Source organism: Hydra viridissima, unplaced genomic scaffold, assembly GCF_058129835.1.
Source record: "Hydra viridissima isolate aposymbiotic clone 2 unplaced genomic scaffold, HvirCarnegie_v1 scaffold_1, whole genome shotgun sequence".
Lineage (NCBI taxonomy): Eukaryota > Metazoa > Cnidaria > Hydrozoa > Anthoathecata > Hydridae > Hydra > Hydra viridissima.
In genome coordinates this window covers 35805539-35824749 of record NW_028324300.1, presented here as the reverse complement: position 1 = coordinate 35824749, position 19211 = coordinate 35805539, and the positions used below count along the sequence as shown (strand labels likewise).

The 19211-nt window shown below is 28.2% G+C and overlaps 2 protein-coding genes across 10 annotated transcripts in view; both read left to right on the top strand.

Annotated features, from left to right (window-relative positions):
• LOC145192149 (receptor-type tyrosine-protein phosphatase delta-like) overlaps positions 1-10527 on the top strand; it is a 28454-nt gene extending 17927 nt beyond the window's left edge. For all 7 annotated transcript variants that reach the window (XM_090081976.1, XM_090081964.1, XM_090081971.1 and 4 more), the window contains 12 exons: positions 4740-4862; positions 4967-5131; positions 6180-6437; positions 7149-7255; positions 7495-7785; positions 7945-8063; positions 8251-8402; positions 8879-9210; positions 9366-9491; positions 9593-9744; positions 10072-10207; positions 10316-10527. In XM_090081976.1, the coding sequence (XP_089938102.1) occupies positions 4740-4862; positions 4967-5131; positions 6180-6437; positions 7149-7255; positions 7495-7785; positions 7945-8063; positions 8251-8402; positions 8879-9210; positions 9366-9491; positions 9593-9744; positions 10072-10207; positions 10316-10390 (2036 nt within the window). In that variant the 3' untranslated portion in view covers positions 10391-10527. The remainder of the gene's footprint in view (positions 1-4739; positions 4863-4966; positions 5132-6179; positions 6438-7148; positions 7256-7494; positions 7786-7944; positions 8064-8250; positions 8403-8878; positions 9211-9365; positions 9492-9592; positions 9745-10071; positions 10208-10315) is intronic.
• Positions 10528-18800: 8273 nt separating this feature from the next.
• LOC145192313 (inactive tyrosine-protein kinase transmembrane receptor ROR1-like) overlaps positions 18801-19211 on the top strand; it is a 13867-nt gene continuing 13456 nt past the window's right edge. For 2 of the 3 annotated variants that reach the window (XM_090084916.1, XM_090084873.1), the window contains exon 1: positions 18801-18903. The gene's annotated coding sequence lies outside the window, so the exon portion shown is untranslated. The remainder of the gene's footprint in view (positions 18904-19211) is intronic. The other variant, XM_090084879.1, reaches the window with a different exon arrangement.

The following is a 19211-nucleotide window of genomic DNA, read 5'->3' as shown; positions in this document are numbered from 1 at the left end:
TAGCTTATACAGTAAACTAATAGTAAACTAATCAAATTAGTAGTCTCTTTCCACCAGCCATTCTTTGTATTTCGTTGTCCTGGATTCATTGGTGGCTTCCACTCATCAAGGTAGTGGTGATCCATCATGTTAGCCAGAAAAAATAAAAGGTTGAATACCTGTTCCAAATCTCTTTAATTGCATCAAATTGGTGGGTCAGATAATTGTTCTTCATCAGTGAATATCAGATGTTAACAGCATCACAAATATGACAAGACTCTCCTAGCATTTTGTCTAGGGTAGCACCAAATGTCTTTATTTATTCAAGAAAGTTTCTTGCTTCTTTACATAATTCAATATTGTCAATCAAATACTTAATCTTCCCTCCCAGATCTTGGAATAAATGTTGTAGTTCTGCTTGTAGATCTCTAAGCGTGCAACCTGCAAGTTCCAATGTTGGGCAACTGTGGCATGCATTCTCTTTTCTTCTTTAACAGGCAAGATAGGCAGATGACAGGCAAGATAGCAGCTCCATAGGAAAGATGAAGATTTCTGAGATTTCTACAATCAGCTTTAAGATGACTGTTACATTCAAGAGCACTGCATCCATGTCAGAATTACTGGATATTCTTTCAGAGCCAGTTCCCTCGTCTTCACCATTTTGACCTCAATATTTGTGTAGATAGTAAACACATCTTTTCTATACCGTTTTTTTTTTCACTACTTTTGCTTCATTGAGTATCGTAAAGCATTAATCTGCAGTTTTCTTCTCTTCTCCAGAATCAGCAATATTGTGCAAAAAAATCTTTTTTCCATCATGAACTGAGTGGGCAATCATTGAATGATTCTGAATACTTGACCACCCATCTTGGTAAATAACCAGTGTGGTTTTTGCTTTCAAGTTCTTACTCTTATCTATCTTATTGATAGGTAAAATCTGACAAATAAATTGTTCAGATTAGAAGGTTTCAGTTTACTTGCTTGAGTTGGGTGGAAATCGAACTTACAGAAACCAACACATTTCACACATTTGAAACATTAGAAACAACACTACTACTGTTCATTGAGCTTCCAATATATTCTGGTTTATATGTTTGTCTTTTGTCTTGCTTTTTTTCTAGATTTGTATAAATATATTCCACTTAATTACTGATCTTCAGTTTACAATAATCACACAATCTCAGAAACTTTCTCCACTTACATCCTCTTTTTCTTCCAACTTCAAGTTAAATTTTAAAAAATCAATTGTTTGGTTATCCTTAAAGTTTCAGCTTTCATTTAAATTGCTGAAAAGGAACAGTCTGTTTCGAAAGGTTCAATTTATATCTAAAATCTAAAAATGAAAAAATAAAAGTGCTATTTTTAGCATTTTTATCTGTGAACCAAAACTAGGTATAAAAGTACGGTAGTTTAAAAAAAAACAAACAAATAAAACCCAAAAAAAAACCACTGGGCTGGAGTCTTTTTTTAAAAAAACCTAGTTTTTTTTCCTTCCCTGATTGTCATGCGATTTAATAAAAGGTAAAAAATGTATTTGTAAGCACTCCTCAACATATGTTTGACTAGTAAGTGTGGATTCAGATATAGTAAATATAAGGTGCTGATTCTTTTGACATTTTTAAAACTAATTTCAATTTAATGGGAAAGCTAAAAGTTTTTTTTTAAACCACAACATGTTGTAAACAAGATAGCAAAGCAATTAAAAATTCATTGATACTAATACTAAAAAAAAAAGACAGTATTTATTATTTCACAGTTCACTAACAAACTTTATATTAAAAAATTTTTTAAATCACTTTCTGTTTTTTTTTGTTGTTGTTGTTATTTATTTGAACTTAAAAACTTGTTATATATTCCTTAAGAATGTAAGAAGACAAAAAAATTATTCTGTGTGAAATTCATTTTGACTTATACATGGATTAAAACAATTAACTATTCTTTCCATTTAAAAATAGAAAGTCAATTTAAACACTGAATTTGTTTATACTCCAGTATATATGATATCAAGAATTGCTAATTATTTCTTTTTCTTTTTTTTTTTTTTTTTTTTTTTTTTTTTTTTTTTGTATGGTTCATAAATAGAAAAAAAGTTAAACAAGTTATTTTAAAAGTATGATTTTTTAATCACATAAGTTAAATAGATTTTTTACAAATAACACATTTATATATTTATTTTTAATAACACATTCAACATACTTATTTTTAATAGCATATTAAAAGCTTACTTGTTTTAAAGAACATTGAATATTTTAACTTTTTTACATTCTATTTATAAAAAATGGCGTTTAGTTAACATTACATTATATTCTATTTACATAACATTACATTTAAATTAGATTTGGATTGCATTTGCATTACATATATATTACATTTACACTACATTTACACTACATTACATTCCACTTATATTACATTTTATTACAGTTATATTACATTATATTCCATTTACATTACATTTGATTGCTGCATTAAAAAGTACTTATACTTTGGGTATTTATGCAGCATTTAAGTTGTTCAGTTTTAATTATCAAATAAGTAACATTAAATCTAGAAAATTGGTTATAAATTTTTTAAAAATTTTAATGCTTGGCAATTGATACAATATCAAAAATTACATTGCAATGTTACAACATCAAAAAATTATGTCATTGTTATGTATGTGCACTATACACTAAAACTAAGGAAACACCTTAAAAATTTTTTTTAAAAAATCCTGTTGTACATCAACTATTTTGTAGTACATCAACTATTTTATAGCACATCAACAATTTATAGTACATCAACTATTTTGATTTCAATACAAAAAAAATACTGATTTAGATAAAAAATTGCAGAAAGGAAAAATGTTGCATTATTTTTCTACTTTGAAACTAAATGAACTTTTTAAAGTATAAATTCAAAATCATATTTGATCAGTAACTGATGGCAAATCCATTGTTCTCAATAGCCTTAGTAGACCTATGAGGTATAGACTCCATAAGTTTGTCAATATAAACTTGTTTTATTTGTAAATAGGCAGTTTGAAGTTCCTGATACAATTCTTCAGCATTTCTGAACTTTCCATGCAAATTCATTATCATCCCTTTGCTTCCTTAAATTCTCAATAGGGTTTAGTTTAAGAGATTGCGCCAGCTGTTGCAATCATTTTATTTGTATCAAACTTTTTTTTTTTTTTTTAAAAAAATATTGACTATGTTTAATAGGGTGTCCTAAAACACAAACTTTTTTTAAATTTCAGAGTGCTCTCTATTGATTCCCATTCTACAATGTCTGTCATACGATTAAAAACAAATCATTTATTGACACATTTCCTAATGGGTCTTTACTAAAATGTAAACAGTTAAATTTGATTTAATCAGTTTAAATGTTTGTTTGGAATTTTTTTTGTGTTGGAACATTCCACTGTAGGGGCGAAGGAAGTCGAACAGTTTCAGGTAATGGACCTTGTGTTGCAATATATTCATACTCATGTTCATACCCTGTAATAAAAAGTCAATTGAAAGGTTAATACATAACGAAATTCTTAATCAATATTGTAGCAAGAAGATGGAAAAGAAGAATGAGCAAAACCCTGTATTTGAAAAAAAACCCTGAAATCGTGTACATTTGAGAGGGAAATCATCTATTAATTTTCATCTATTAAAGGTAACATTTGATTCTGCAGAATTGAATCCCATATTTACCTTCTATGCAACAGAGTGGTCGGATCCTGAAAATCCTGAAAAGCATCCCCAAACCATCAAGCCTTTGTCACTTCCATGTTTCATGGTTCCAATAGTGTACACTTTTTTTAATTGTATGCCACCTGGTCTTTTCAGATTTCATTTACCATCTGGACTTTTCAGGTTAAATTTCAACTCACCTAACCATATTTTTCTCCACTGTTCTACCATCCAATTTCTGTGAGCTTTCACAAACTTCAACAGTTCTTTTGGTTTTATTTTTATTAACTAATAAACTTGTAATATTTTATACTATTTACATAATTTACTTTGTGCTGTTCTATCTCTTTACTCATCAATGATTTTTTGTTTTAAAGCACTATTATATTTATTACATGCCTTTCTGTCTTTTTTTAGCTACAGATTTACTGTAGGTATTAATTATAAAATATCTTTCTTGATTAAAACCCAGATTCAAAATGAACAATTTGTTATTAAGTTGCGGTGCTTTTCTAAAATTTAACGGGATAAAGATAAAACCTCCCTTTCCCTTTAAAATTTTACTATTTTTATACCGTTTTGTATTCATACAAAATAATGATTAAAAAGATTCATACAAATAAAAACAAAACAAAGTCATATTCCACATTTATTAGTAAATAGTATATCTAATAAAGTTTAAAATTGTTTTATAATTGTTTTAAACATGTATGTATGTATGTATGTATGTATGTATGTAGGGCAGGGCAGGGCAGGGCAGGGCAGGGCAGGGCAGGGCAGGGCAGGGCAGGGTAGGGTAGGGTAGGGTAGGGTAGGGTAGGGTAGGGTAGGGTAGGGTAGGGTAGGGTAGGGTAGGGTAGGGTAGAGTAGGGTAGGTAGGTTAGGTATGTTGGTAGGTTGGTAGGTAGGTAAAAATACTAAAATGTTTTTTAATGCAGCATTAAAATGTTAAATCTGAGTTTTAATCCATATGGAATGCTCACTTTGCTACTTTAAAGTTTCTTTGTATTTTTTTTTTTAATTTTATTTTCAATTTTAAATTATAAAAAGGAATTAAAGAAAAAAACTTTATTAATATTTTTCTTTTCAAAAAAAAAGATCAAAATCCAGCTCTTGAACCAGGAACTTACTACACTGTGTTTTTACGTGGCTATGTGACAGATCAGAAGTATCAGACAACAGGGTATTACGGTCCAATTAAAACTCTTGATAGTGGGATAAGTAAGTCTTCTTTTTTTTTGATGGTTGTTTTTAAAGTTATTTTTATTTTTTTAAATTTACCCATTATGTGGTTGTCATAATTACAAAGTGTTTTTTTATTACAGGTGGTGGGACTATTGCTGCTATAGTTGTTCCTATTGTATTTGTTCTAATGGTTATTATTCTTATTATATTGTATTTTCATTGTCGAAGAACTCAAAGTGAAAACTTACCAAAAGATATCACAATTAAAAATAAGTCGTTTAGAGCAATATCTCCTGTAGGAATAGGTGACACTTTTATCTTCCAATATAATGGTAATAATATAATGGTAATGGTATAGTGGTGATAATATAATGGTGATAATATAATGGTAATAATGTAATGGTAATAATATAATGGTAATAATAGGTTAACATATTACTAATAGGCCTGTGTGGAAAAAAATAAAAAACCAACTGTTTTTAATTTTAAAGACAAAATAAAAACAATTGTATTTAAGAAACTGATTTCATTTTTTAAAATGTGTTTTAAAATATGGCAAGAAAAAGAAAAGGCGTTTTGAAGCTCTGAAGAAAAAAATCATTTAAAAACTTCAATGAAGCCAAAAACTTGATAGGCACAAGTTTTTTCCGCTAGTTTTCGAAGTATTTCAAAAATTTGCAAAAGCTTTGACACCCTTTTTCTATAAAGTTCCGCTGGAGCTAAATGTGCGAAAGTCAGTACTTGAGAAATTACTACTGACCAATGAAGCAGATTTAACTCAACCTTGATTGCCTTAAAACAGAAGAATTATAAAGAGCTGTTAACCTAAATAAAACAGGTGTAAATCTGAGCATGGTGCAGAGGTGCTGGATTATGTGCAAATTCAAGCTGATATATATATACTAGTTAGTTTTAAAGTGATTCACCAGTTTTTTACTGATTTTGCAGTTAACAAATATTCAGCTTCCCAGATTAAACTTTTGCTGCAGAAATTATTTTTGTAAAATGATGGCTTTAAAATTTTGTATTTTGAAGAACTTATTTTGCAAATTGTTCTTTTTTACAAAAGATGAAAAATTAGTTTTTGATCTCTACTAAAATGCACTTTAACCACCTAAAATCTAAAATATTCAATTAAAATTGAGCATAAAAAAACCCACCAAAAAAACCAACCAAAACTAAAACAATATCCAAAACTTTTAAAATCAACCTAAGTTCAACTAAATATAAAATCTTAAAACCACACAGACCTACTTAACTTAACTTACAGCTTGACACTAAGTAAAGTTCTGCTTCTTGTTTTTATTTTTGCTGTTAAAAGTTTAGTGATTTTTTGTTGTGTGTTTTTTAAAGATCGCTATGCACCTATTGCTCCTAAAGACTTTGAGGATCATGTAAACAGATTAAAGGCAAATGGCAATTATGGTTTTTCACAAGAATATTCAATGATTAATCGAGAACTTGTCTTTCCATATAGTTGTTCTCGTCTTCCAGATAACAATATAAAGAACCGATATCACAATGTACCAGCTTATGATAATACTCGAATTAAGCTTTCTGTGATTGATAATGATCCTACAAGTGATTATATAAATGCTAACTATATAGAAGGTTGGATTGAATTGTTTTTATTTTTTCTTTCTTTAAAGTTTGCTATTTTTTAGAAAATTGAATGAAAGTTGAAAAAAGTGCTTTTTTAAAAAATTGTACTTTAAAAAGTCTTTCTTTATTACAAAAAAAGTCATGTTAAAATTTTTATGTTAAAATTTTTAAATTTTTTCCCCTTTTAATAACAAGAACTCAGTTTAAAGAGTTTTTCTGGGCCTTTTTTTTTAAAAAAAAAAAGCATATTTTATGCCAAAATTATCATACTTGCAGCAAAATTTGTTTGAATTGCACAATAGCTTTTAAATTAGGGCCCCCTGACCTGTGAAGAACTAGCAATTATTTATGTTTTTTTTTATTAATTCCAATGTACTTCTCTATTTTACCTTTTTTAATGTTTATTTTTCACCACTATCAAATCATTGTCTTGCTGTTATAAGATTATTTTTATTACTATTATTATTTTGTAGCAGTATCAAATCTTCTTTTTGTCATTGTAAAATTAACCTGTATATCTATTATTACTTGTTACTATCAGATTAGCTTGTGTATTTTTATCATTATTTTCAGTTTTTATTTTTCCCTCTCAAATGTACACAATTTCAGGGTTTTTTTTCAAATACAGGGTTTTGCTCATTCTTCTTTTCCATCTTCTTGCTACAATATTGATTAAGAATTTCAATATGTATTAACCTTTCAATTGACTTTTTATTACAGGGTATGAACATGAGTATGAATATATTGCAACACAAGGTCCATTACCTGAAACTGTTTTTGATTTTTGGAGAATGGTATGGGAAACAGAATCCATGACTATTGTGATGGTATAAAAATTGTTTTATAAGCTTAAAGTTTCCTTTTAAATGCTTTTAAGTATTTTTAATTTTTTTTAGGAAATATATTCAAGTAACAAAATATACAAAAAAAAAAAAAGTTAATGCTCTCAAGATTTATGAGTACAAACTTAATGATTTCACGATAATTTATTGCTTTATTCTGATTAACATAAATTTATTAATTTTGTAAATTTTCTCTGTTAAATAAATTGCAGAACTAATTTTAGTTGACTCGTTTGGAGGAAAAAGGCCGTGTTAAATGTGCTCAATACTGGCCTGAAAGTGGATATTTGTCAGTAAAAGATATTGTACTAACAGCAACAGAGACACACGAATTTCCAGATCATGTTGTCAGAACTTTTCATGTCACACGAACTGGTCAAGCAGTTGAACGCATTGTGAAGCAATTTCATTTCACTGCCTGGCCAGATTTTGGTGTACCAAATGACCCATCAACATTGTTGGCATTCATCAGAAAGGTCAACAAATGGAAAGAAAACAATAGAATTCAGCGTACAGTATGTTTATTCAACTTTATTAGATTTTTTACTAAACCTTGTACAAAAGTATGTTTACTTTGTTTGTTTTTTTGTTTTTTTTCTTTTTTTCCAATAGTATTCTTAATATAAAGCTTGAATCATGAAATGTGGTTTGATTGAAAATCTTACTAAATTTAGATTATTCATTGTTCAGCTGGTGTTGGTCGTACAGGTACCTATATCACTATTGATACCCAAATAAAACAGATTAAGAAAAAACAAGAAATAACCATATTTGCTAATGTTTCACATATAAGGTTTGTTTCTCTTGTTAGCTGAATGATAAAGGATTTATTTCCTTTGTTATTACAGCCCATGTAATTGTTATGAATGTTTTTGCAATATTGTAAATATTGCTCTTATATTGATGTGAATTTTATTTTTATCACATTATATTGGCAAACAACTTTGAATAGTAAATCTGTGTATTTTATTATTTTAAAGGGAGCAGCGTTGTCTTCTTGTTCAAACAGAAGATCAATACATTTTCATACATTATGCATTACTGGATTACTTAGATTCAGGTGAAACTGAAATTGAAGCTGCTGAACTCAGGGAATATATTAAAAGTTTATCACAGGTTGTTCAGGGTTCAGGTGTGTTTAATTCATTTATGTTGTAGATTCATGCATTATTTTATGCTAGCTAACATGTAAATCTATATTATGACAATATTAAACTCATGTCTGTAATCCACATAATATTATTTTGACTAAGTCTAAATGTGTGTGTAATAAATTGGTTTGTATTTAAACTGAAAAAAAAGAAAAACTGACAATAAAGACTGATTACATTTTAGTATTTGAATATACATATAGAGGCAGTTCAACAAGTTTTTCTATTCTTCTATAGTAAAAAAAGTTGTCATTTATATTTACCTTTTTTTTCCATTCCAAATATTGAATAAGTAATAGAATAAAAGTTAAACTGATCAATAGGATTACAGTCCAATTCTACTCCTATAATTTCTTGGAAAATTTTATTTTTTGGTTTAAAAAAAACAAGCAAATTTACTTGGTCTGTCCTGGTGCATCCCTTTTTTTATAAAAGTATTTGCTTTAACTTTGCAAAGGTATGACTGGCATAATGGAAGAATTCATTCGCCTTGCAAAATCTGAAAAGAAAGATCAATTTAATGTTGCAAATCGACCTGTAAATCAAGCAAAAAACCGATATAAGAATGTTTATCCTTATGATGATACCAGGGTGAAGCTTAGTCAAAGAATAGGTGTTGATGGTAGTGATTACATCAATGCTAACCATGTTGATAGTTATGCATGTAAGGACTTTTTTATTGCAACGCAAGCACCTTTAGAATCAACTGTAGGAGATTTCTGGAGGATGATTTGGGAACAGAGGTGTGGAACAATTGTTATGTTATCCAAAGAAAAAGAAAGTGGTCAGGTGAGGTTAATTTGTAAAGAGTTTTCAAAGTTTTTAAATGTAATGTTTTTTTTGTTATAATCCTATGGTACATATATTTTATATTATAGTTTTATGTTGTAAATGTTATATGCTTAATGTTTTATTTTTATTGATGTTTTATTAATGTTCTGTAGGTAAAGGTCTATCCCTATTGGCCGCAGAAAATTTCATTTAAAATCGAGCATTTTATTATCGAATTAATAACAGAAACAACGTTTGGTGATTACGTTGTACGCGAATTGAAATTAACAAATACCGAGGTAGGTTATTGTCTATCAGCCCAAGTTTGTTGTGTGTTTACATTTATTTTAAAACTTTACTGTTTCTGAATGGAAATACTGTTTAAATAACCTGTGTTCAGGCTGGACATTCTTTTGATTTGAAACATTTTCAATTTACAACTTGGCCAGACACAGCTACTCCTGAATCTGGTTTCGGCTTAATAGAGCTCATTGGGCAGGTGCAGAGGTGGAATACCTCGATAAACAATAAATGCACCACTGTGCATTGCAGGTAAAAATTATTTTGTTTTTTTTTGTGGGTTTGGTTGTTTAGATTAATTACAAATGATTCTATTTACTATAAGTAATTGTTTGCTACTATACTACATGAAATAAATATTATTTCACAATTTCTCAGATAATAAGACTATATGAACTGAATAGCGAAATGCTTAATAGGTACGAAAATGAAAAGGGTAATGGAAATATGGTATTTATAAGTCGTGTAAAAGAGAAAAATTGATTTTCTTTAAGATAATTCGTGTAACACTGTGATCACAAATGATCACGGTTATGTTTTTTTGTTTGTTCTTTAAAAATTGCTCTTCGCTTCGTTTAGTGCTGGTGTTGGTAGAACTGGTGTTTTTATTGCATTAACAAACTTGATTGAGCGAGTTAAAGTCGAGGGACTTATCGATGTTTATCAAACTGTAAAAAAAATAAGACAGCAACGAACAGCAATGGTTCAAACCAAGGTATCTTTATTTAAAGTAGTTTCAGTTTCTTTGACCGAATGTTAAAATAAAATGTTGCTGATAAGTAACCTTTTACTGAAGCAACAATAATTTTTTATTTTCTATTAGGAACAATATGAATTCTGCTACAGAGCTTTACAAGAGTACTTGGACTCGTTTGATCACTATGCCAACTTCAGATAATTTTCTCTTGTTTTATGAATTGGAAATGCAATAGAAATCGCAAATTCCGTATTTTTACTTACATTTTCTTTATTTTTTTTTTATTATTAATTAATATTAAGACTTAAATCAAAGCCTTAATGTAAGTCTTTTGAAGTTCCTAATTAGTACTGAAAAAAAAAAGTCCATTTTGATCGTCTGATCTTAAAACTAAAAGTTATTATCTCTTGTTGGTCTTTTTTTCTCGATTTTATTCTTGATTTTTTTTTTGTTGATAATCGTATGTAATATTGCGTATATTTATATTTTTGTATTAATATTTCTAATTATGCTCTTGTATCTTTTTATAAATATTTTCGATTTATCATATATTTATGTACGATGGCTAATTTTAGTGCTATTTATTTGCAAGGTTGTTATTTTATTTATAAGGTGGTTATTATTTTTATTTTGCGCCTTTTATCAAAATTCACGTTTTTGCGCTGTTTATTTATATGCATGTTTAATTTTGTATTAAAGTTTTTATTAAAGTTTGAAAAAAAAAATAAATATCTTTCCTTTGATAACTTTTTTTCGAATTTCTACAAATTTTTTGGCCAAATTTGTAAAGTGATGATTAGAAATGAATCCGATGAACTTTCTGTTTTATATATTTAAGAAAAATCAGTCTTGTAAGGTTGTTTTTTTCTCTTAAAACTGTTGTTATGCCGTGGCTTTCAAAGTACTTATACATTCTGTTTATTGAAGTTCTTCGCGAAAATCATGTGACGCTTAAAGATTATTCTTTTCAAACTTCCTATTATCTGACTTTTTTTCTGCTCTGACTTCTTTATTTGAATATAGGAATAAATCTTTCTAAAATTGTATTAACTCGATTTTAAAGATTTTGGATGGAGAATTATATAATTTGTGGCGAGTTTTTGTTAACCAATTATTTATCTAGATCTTTCTGCGATCTGATCAGTAAACCAATACGCTTTAGGGAAAAAGTGATTGAATCATGCCACAAGAACTTATAATTTCAAAAATTTTAAATTCTTTAATTTTTAAGTTTTTACTTTTACTGTTTTTTTTTGTTTTTTTTCTCAAACAACTTTTTGTGCATTGTCGTTTTCCATTCTGTGTTGTTATATTTTTTTGTGTTTTAAGGTGTATTGGTTAATTCGACTTGTGTAAACATCGCACAAACCTACTACATTAAAATTAAATCAGCCCAAATACCAACGCTTCTACTATTCTATACATTTCAGACCTAAATTTTACTCGAGATTCTTCCGTTTATTTATTCGAGTTTTTTTTCATCACTAAAATTTACTTTTTCCGTTTGGACAAGCATTTTTTTGCTTACATCACCTTTTATTCAGTCTTTTGAACTTAAATTCTGGGTGTCAGTATCGGTTTTCATACGCCAACTTTTTTCCAGGTGTTACTAAATGCACTCTTATGATTTCCTTTTCTATTGTTTTGATCTTTTTATAGAAGATTATTGAGAAACGGTAATTGTTATTAACTGGTTTCAGAAGCGGAAAGAAGTGGAGGTTATTTTAAAAGTTTCTGCTTTTCTTTTTTTTTTAACTATATTTTCGGATTTTCTTGTGGGTGCTTGCTAAAACTGAAATTTTAAAAAATCATTGAGAAGAAATATGGGATATGAAATTTCAAGCACAGAAACGGTAATTACAAATCGATGCATTACCAAAAGTGACGAATACAAACGTGGAAGCTTAAAAATTAGTTTGCAGCGGAGGAAAACCCGAAAATGAAAGAATCTGAAAATATATATATATTTGTAGAAAATTATGTTAATATTTCTAATAAGAGTGTTCAATACAGCGTCTTATAAGTAGAGCGAATATATTATTATCAGTATTATTATCGTTATCATCATCATCATTATTACTACTGTTATTATTATTGTTATACAAACTAAATAACTAGTTAGGTTTATTTAACATAGCAATAGCGATCTTCAGTGATCCTCAGTATTGTCCTGCATAGTTTTCTCTGCTACAATGCTGTCACTATTAACTACTCTGTTAAAGTGAGTTTTAGGAGATGAATTCTTAGGCATATGTTATGGCTTTTAAAACTAAATAGTTTTTTTAAAGATAGAAATAACCTTATATAGAAGTAAACCTTTAGGCTAGTTTAAGTTATTGAATAAAGAGGTTTCGTGACTCGTTAAAATTTAGCCAAATATTTGTGAGTTTGTTTAAGCGTCAATTTGAAAAAATGTCTTTTTTACTGTTGAACTTTGTATACTTAATATGTTTAAAAAAAAAGGCTTTTATATAAAACTTTTACGCACACAATATTTTCTTTTGACGTATTTTTTACTTGACAATATTTTTTCTCAAGATAAACCTACGCACTCTTTTAATTTAAATTTATTAAAATCAAAGATTATTAATTATTTAAAATTATTAAAGAATTAGAAATTAGGCCCTAAGTCACAACTTAAACTGTTGCCATTAGTTATTTCCATTAGCACAAGTATCGAACTCTTAGCTGTCTAAATTTTTCGTCTTTTACTAAAAGTCAGTTACATTCTAAGTAGCTTTTATTTATCGAAGACACCGGAGGAGGATCCTGAACGCCACTGTAATCGAAATCTGATGATACTGCAGGAGGGTTTTACTAAAATACTTTACCCAAATATTAATCGTAAATGTAATAACTATAATGTTTGCCGAAATTATTCAATCGGAATACTTTATACTGAATTTTCGATTAACTGAATTTAACGGAAACCGATTAATTGATATAAGAAAAGTCTGGAAATGGGAATTTCGATTAATCAATTTTATTTAAAACACTTTTTGATTTAAAAAAAAAGCCACAATGGCTATTTTAAAAAAAGACTCTTCGGTTGGACACAAATTATATTTCTGGATTATAACACAATTTTTTTATTTTAGTTTTTTATTTCAATAGGTGGAAATGAAGACAAATAAGAACATGAAATTCCTGTTCTCTGCAGGTAACTTGTACCTAAAAATATGGAGGTGTACCTTAAAATGTTGATAATAGAATTTTGAATTCTTGTTTCTTCAAATGAATTGAAAGAAGTTTTGTGTAGTAAAGGGAAATAGCTAAGGAATAAAAAAATATAAATTAAAACAATAAACCTATTTTTTTTTTTTTTTTACATGCACTAAAAACTTATTGTATAATTTAATTTTCTCAAATACTTTAAAGCAAGTTTGTATATAAAAATTAAACTTGACTCATAAAATGAAGAGTTATGTTATTAAAGACTAGATATGGTAATTGTTGATAATAGAAGGGCTTCAGTTTCAATTTAAAAACAAGAGGTAAACCCAATAGTTATTGATGCTATAAGCAAGAGTAGTCCTTTAAGGTTACATATTAAGGTGTATTTTGAGCTTTTCATAGTTTCGTAAAACACTGTTTGAAATCAGATACTGAAAATTTTCCCTTTCATTGATATTAATCCTTACATTTGAGAAATTGTTCTTTCATCACTATCTATTTTTCTTTCTCTTGTTTCTTTACGCCCTTTTTCCTTTTTTCTTGTCTTCTTTTTTAGTAATCATTTCTAAGATTTTTTATCCGCCATCGTCCATATTGGGTTGCTCTTATAGCTTTTTTAAAGTTGTCACCTGAAAATTCCGGGTTACTGCATGCCGCACCAGTTGGTTTGGATGTACCAGATAACTCACTGTTATCTCCCCCCCCCCCCCGAGTCACCTACGTAAGCCAAATACTTAGATTCATGTTTAGAAGAATTACCTACTTTCTCGCTTACTATTCCCGGCTTCTGAGCTGGAAATATTTCTCTCAGAACTAGGTGATAAATGGGTCCTTCCAAAAAAGTCATGCGGTCAAAAAAAAATTTGAAAAGTTTTGATTCTAATATTTTGCTTTATCACGTTTGCTATGTTTTCTTTTTAGAAATTAATTACAAATTTGGACCAAAGTAAATCCGTGGGGGGGGGGGGGGGGAACTTGCGCCGTTTCACATGATTACACAAACTACTGAAATAAATATTCAATATCTAACATAATTGTCTTTTCAATATTCGTTCTTTATTGTTTCCATGGTTGTTTACATTGTTTCCATGGTTAGATTAAATGACGTCATAAAAAATATTTTGTAAATTAAAAATGATACCTCTTTTTACGATAAATTTATATTAGAAATTCTAGAAGCTTATGTTAAATAAATTTGTGTTAGAAATTATAGAAATTTATGTTAAATAAATTATCTTAGATGGATCTATAATTATATTGGAAATCATGTAACTTGTCGATTTTTACTTAATTTAATCTAATTTAGAAAATTAAATTAAATTTTAGTTTAAGAGTATAAATAAATTAAAAGTCCGACAAGTATGCCAGAGTGATGGAGAAGGAAAAACTGATTGAAATAAAAATAGTAATAATAAGAGAATATTTGCCAGTATCGATGGTACGGCATTTTCACTAAGAAGAGATTACCATCTTGTCCTGAACTATAGTGACCAGTATATAATATTTACAGGTATTTCATGTGTTTAGTTTGTTCAACAAATTATAAAAAAATTAAAGATTGCTTTTTATAAATTTTTACTCCGCGGACACATTCGAAGGACTCTAAGGAATAGGATGGGGTAGGAAAAATCTACCACATTTCCAAATTATGGCATGACCAAGAACAATTTATCAGATTATGTAAGGCACACAATTCCATAATTTTTTTCCTACTAGAAATTTAAAGACATAAGATCCCTACTACAGCTAGTTCTTAATCTGAGGACAAAAATCTAAACCTTGTTTTTCAAGCAATAAAAGTAGTAAATTGCAAAAATTAATTTTCATTCAAATGAAGACCGCAAGGAAATAAAAAGACGTCATATTTCGCAACTTTAAAGTTTGAAACTGTCTTACTCTTCCATAGTGTATAGTATTTTTAACTGCTCTTTACTGGTGTTATGGCGATTTTTCAATTTGTTTGCATAGTCAATACTGATCAATATATTTGCTTCCAAGTATCTATGTGAACTTTTTCAAAGTATATCATCTTTACTGATGTGATAAACAACTCAAAGGTCTCCAAATGAAAGAATACTTCAATTAGGCATTAACAATTATATTCTAAACATGATACAAAGATTTTGTATATGTTTATGATATACTTCATTTCAAGTATTCAAACTGTTGCTTTAAAGGTCTCTTTGCCATCAATATCTTGGGCAGATAAGATTTAACATTGAGTTAATTGCTTAAAGCCTTTAAAACTTCTTTGTAAAAAAGGAGGAAATTCTTGAGATATGATTGGGTCATGTGACAATGTGATGCCATGATAGTAAACAAAATCATATCTCAAGAACTTCTTCCTTTTTCACACAGAGGTTTTAAAGGCTTTAAGCAATTAAGGAATGAACTATTTCGTTTGTACAAATTCCTTGCCTCGTTTATATCGGTATAAATAAGAAAAGGAATTTGTACATACGAATCAGTTCCACTTATGATAGATGATTACAAAAAAAATCATTTGCCCTCACAAGTGAAACTGCAGTCAGAAATCTTAAACGTTCTCATACAGTCTCTACTCATACTACTAGATTCCAGTCTCTACTAGATTCCAGTCTCTACTCGATTCCGACAGAGTTTTACTATCATCACTTCATATTGTAAAGTAAAAATCAAAAAAAAAAAAAACTATTTTATCTTTGAATTCAGCGGCAAGAAGTACGAACACTAACATAAAAAAATATATATTTAAAACATTTGTTACAAAGTGTTGAAACTACTTTACTGCTTCAGAAAACTACTATTACTGCTTCTAAATTGAAAATAACGTTTTTCAGAGTTTTTATTGTTATTTTGATCAGCTTCGTTGTTTACCTGCATTGACCATAACAACTCAAACCGCAATAACATCTCCAAACACTCATTTTGTTTTTTCATAACTAAACGATAGTTACGACTATGAGATCACAACTTGTTTATGAAATGATCTGATTCAGCGACGTTTCTCACAATACAGGCGTATTGTGAGAAATGTCGTTGCAGGGAGTCAGTTTTTTTCATAAGCCTGAGAAAAAATTTTAAATGAAAAAACTTGTTATTTTTGTTTCTTAGTGAAAAAAAACGTGAAAACTTTTTGATTTTTGAAAAAAAAAAACGCTCGATCAGACAGATTGAAAGGATCTAATGAACGCTCAATCAGACAGATTTTGGGTTTGTTGTGAGAATTTTTTGTCCTGGGGCATAAATCTAATCTTTACACCTACTGTAAACTCTTAAACACGTGTTATGAATAATATTAAAAAAGGGCATAATTTATATGTGCATAAATTATATGTGCCTAATTAACAAACTCAAAGAAAGTGTTCTTGGTTATCATCGCACCGAAGTAGTAACCATTATTGCACAGAAGTAGTAACCATCACAGTATCAGGATATATTTTTAAAAATTATCAAAACATGAAATCGAAAAACATATTCGAAAGTGAAAAACAATGATCTCAAAAACTTTTATTCTTTTTTTCAACTCAATTTTTTCTCTTTTATCACGCGTATTATGCGGTCCTTCCAAACTGATTGCATTTAGCTTCATCAACTCCTGTTATTCATCAAACATTTATTTTCATCATTAACATTTATTTTTATGATTGATTTTTATATACTCCAGTTATTTACTCTTTCATCACATTGCTGAAGATCTACATATATACATATATATTTAATTTGTGTGTGTGTATATATACATACATACATACATATATATATATATATATATATATATATATATATATATATATATATATATATATATATATATATATATATATACATATATATATATATATATATATATATATATATATGTATGGCCTCCACAGTCTCTAATACATTAGTGATCGGGTAGCTAGCTGAACTCGAATTTGCAAACATGCTATATATAATGTATAATAAAGCATGTAATAATATATAATAAAATATATATAATGTTCTATATAACAAAAAAGTAATGCATAATAATGCTTTAATGTCTTTTTTATTTTTATGTAAGAAAAAACCAAAGAAAATTTATTCTAAATTGTTTGTAGACTGCAGTAGTGTAATGCAAATTGTGGTACTTAGATCTCAACAGTGTGATGCGAAATAAATTTACTGTTTATCGTATTTTATTTAAAAAAATTTTTTTTTTTTATGAAAGATTTCGCTCAATATAGCTCTTAGGAACCGATCATGTTTTTCATAAAGAACCTTTTTTTTTAATTTTAAAAACTTTTGGCGAAGATTTATTTTAAGAGAAACCTCAGCAAAGTTGGTCTGGAAACGAGTTTTTTCAGTGTCTGATAACTGGCGTCAAAGTATATGCATATTGATTTGGTGACGACGCAGAGACACATGTGGATGAAATCTTATTCAAAGTCAATCTTAGAAAAATAACGGACATTCCATTTTCTTCAACGGAAGAAAAAAATTGAAGCATACATTTGAAAAAAAAGCTGGGGATAAAAAAGAACTGGTTGTTAGACGTTTGCATAGTTTTTTTCTTATTTTTTTAGTTGCATTTAAAAAAAAAAAAAAAAAAAAAAAAGGAATTGGATGTGTTTTCAATGATATAGTTAATATTTTTGATGATAATAACAATCGATATATTATTTAATTAGAATTAGATTTGGTTTTACTAATAAAGTAATTCTCGAATAAACCATCGGCGAACTCTGATTGGTGCTAATAGTGATTCAAAAAAACCTGGTTTCTTAACGTTTTACTGATTGGGAATAGTGTTATGATTTAAATATATTGCTCGATTATTTGATATTAGTTTTATACTTTTGTTACTTATATGTAGGTAAAAAATAAATTTATACGGTTTATTGACAGAGACCTTTTCATTGAATAGTGCAATAAAGAAAGAGAGAATGAAAAAAAAAGATTAGAAGTGTATTATTTTTTTATCTATCTCTTTTTTTTTTTTTTTTTTTTTTTTTTTTTTTTTTTTTTCATCAAAATTACGGTCATATTTTTACATTTAAAAATCTCGAAACAATTTTCGCTATTATAACAAAAACACAAGCTTTAGTTTTTTTTAATGCACCACCCATTTGTTTTATTTCAAAATAGCTGAACATGTTGTATCTTTTAATATTTTGACCGGTTGAGCCTGGTCGGGTCTGTTTTACTGAAATATGTGGACAAAAGATCATTGCTTGTTAATATCGAGATTTAGAAAATGGGATGAAAAACTTGGGATAAAATGAAACTCAAAGTAATATTTAGTAAAAAAAAGAAAATATATATATATATTTTTTTCTTTTTTTTTTTACTAAATTTACATTGAGTTTCATTTTAATATGAAACCAGCCTTAGAAAGAATGACGATGTTTTAACAGATTCTGTTATTTTATTTGAACCCCACTACATGTTCCAATATTTTGTTTGCACATAGTAAACACCAACGTTAAAAAAATAAATAAGTTTGCTGGATTTCAGCTCACCAAGTTTTTAATTGATTTTCATTTTTTTGATGGGGTTCTCGAATACTTTTGTAAATAAAAAATCCTGGGAGCGAGGTTAGATAATTATTTTTCCAAAATTTGATAAACGGGGAATTTTCTTTTAGTAATAATTGCAGTAATATATAGTATTTGCGCATATTAATTTCCCATGTATCGTTTTTTATCGTTAATCAGTTAGTCATAAGCTCGTTAATCGTTTTTCGTTTATCGTTTTTCTCGTTAATTTGTTTGTCATAAGATATTTGTAAAGCCAACTTTGTTACCTTACATAAATGATAAATCAAAGTGAAGATTGATATGACGTAATTAATAAGGTGAGAGGTGAAAAAATGATAAGATAAAAGAAAATGAACTGTTAACCT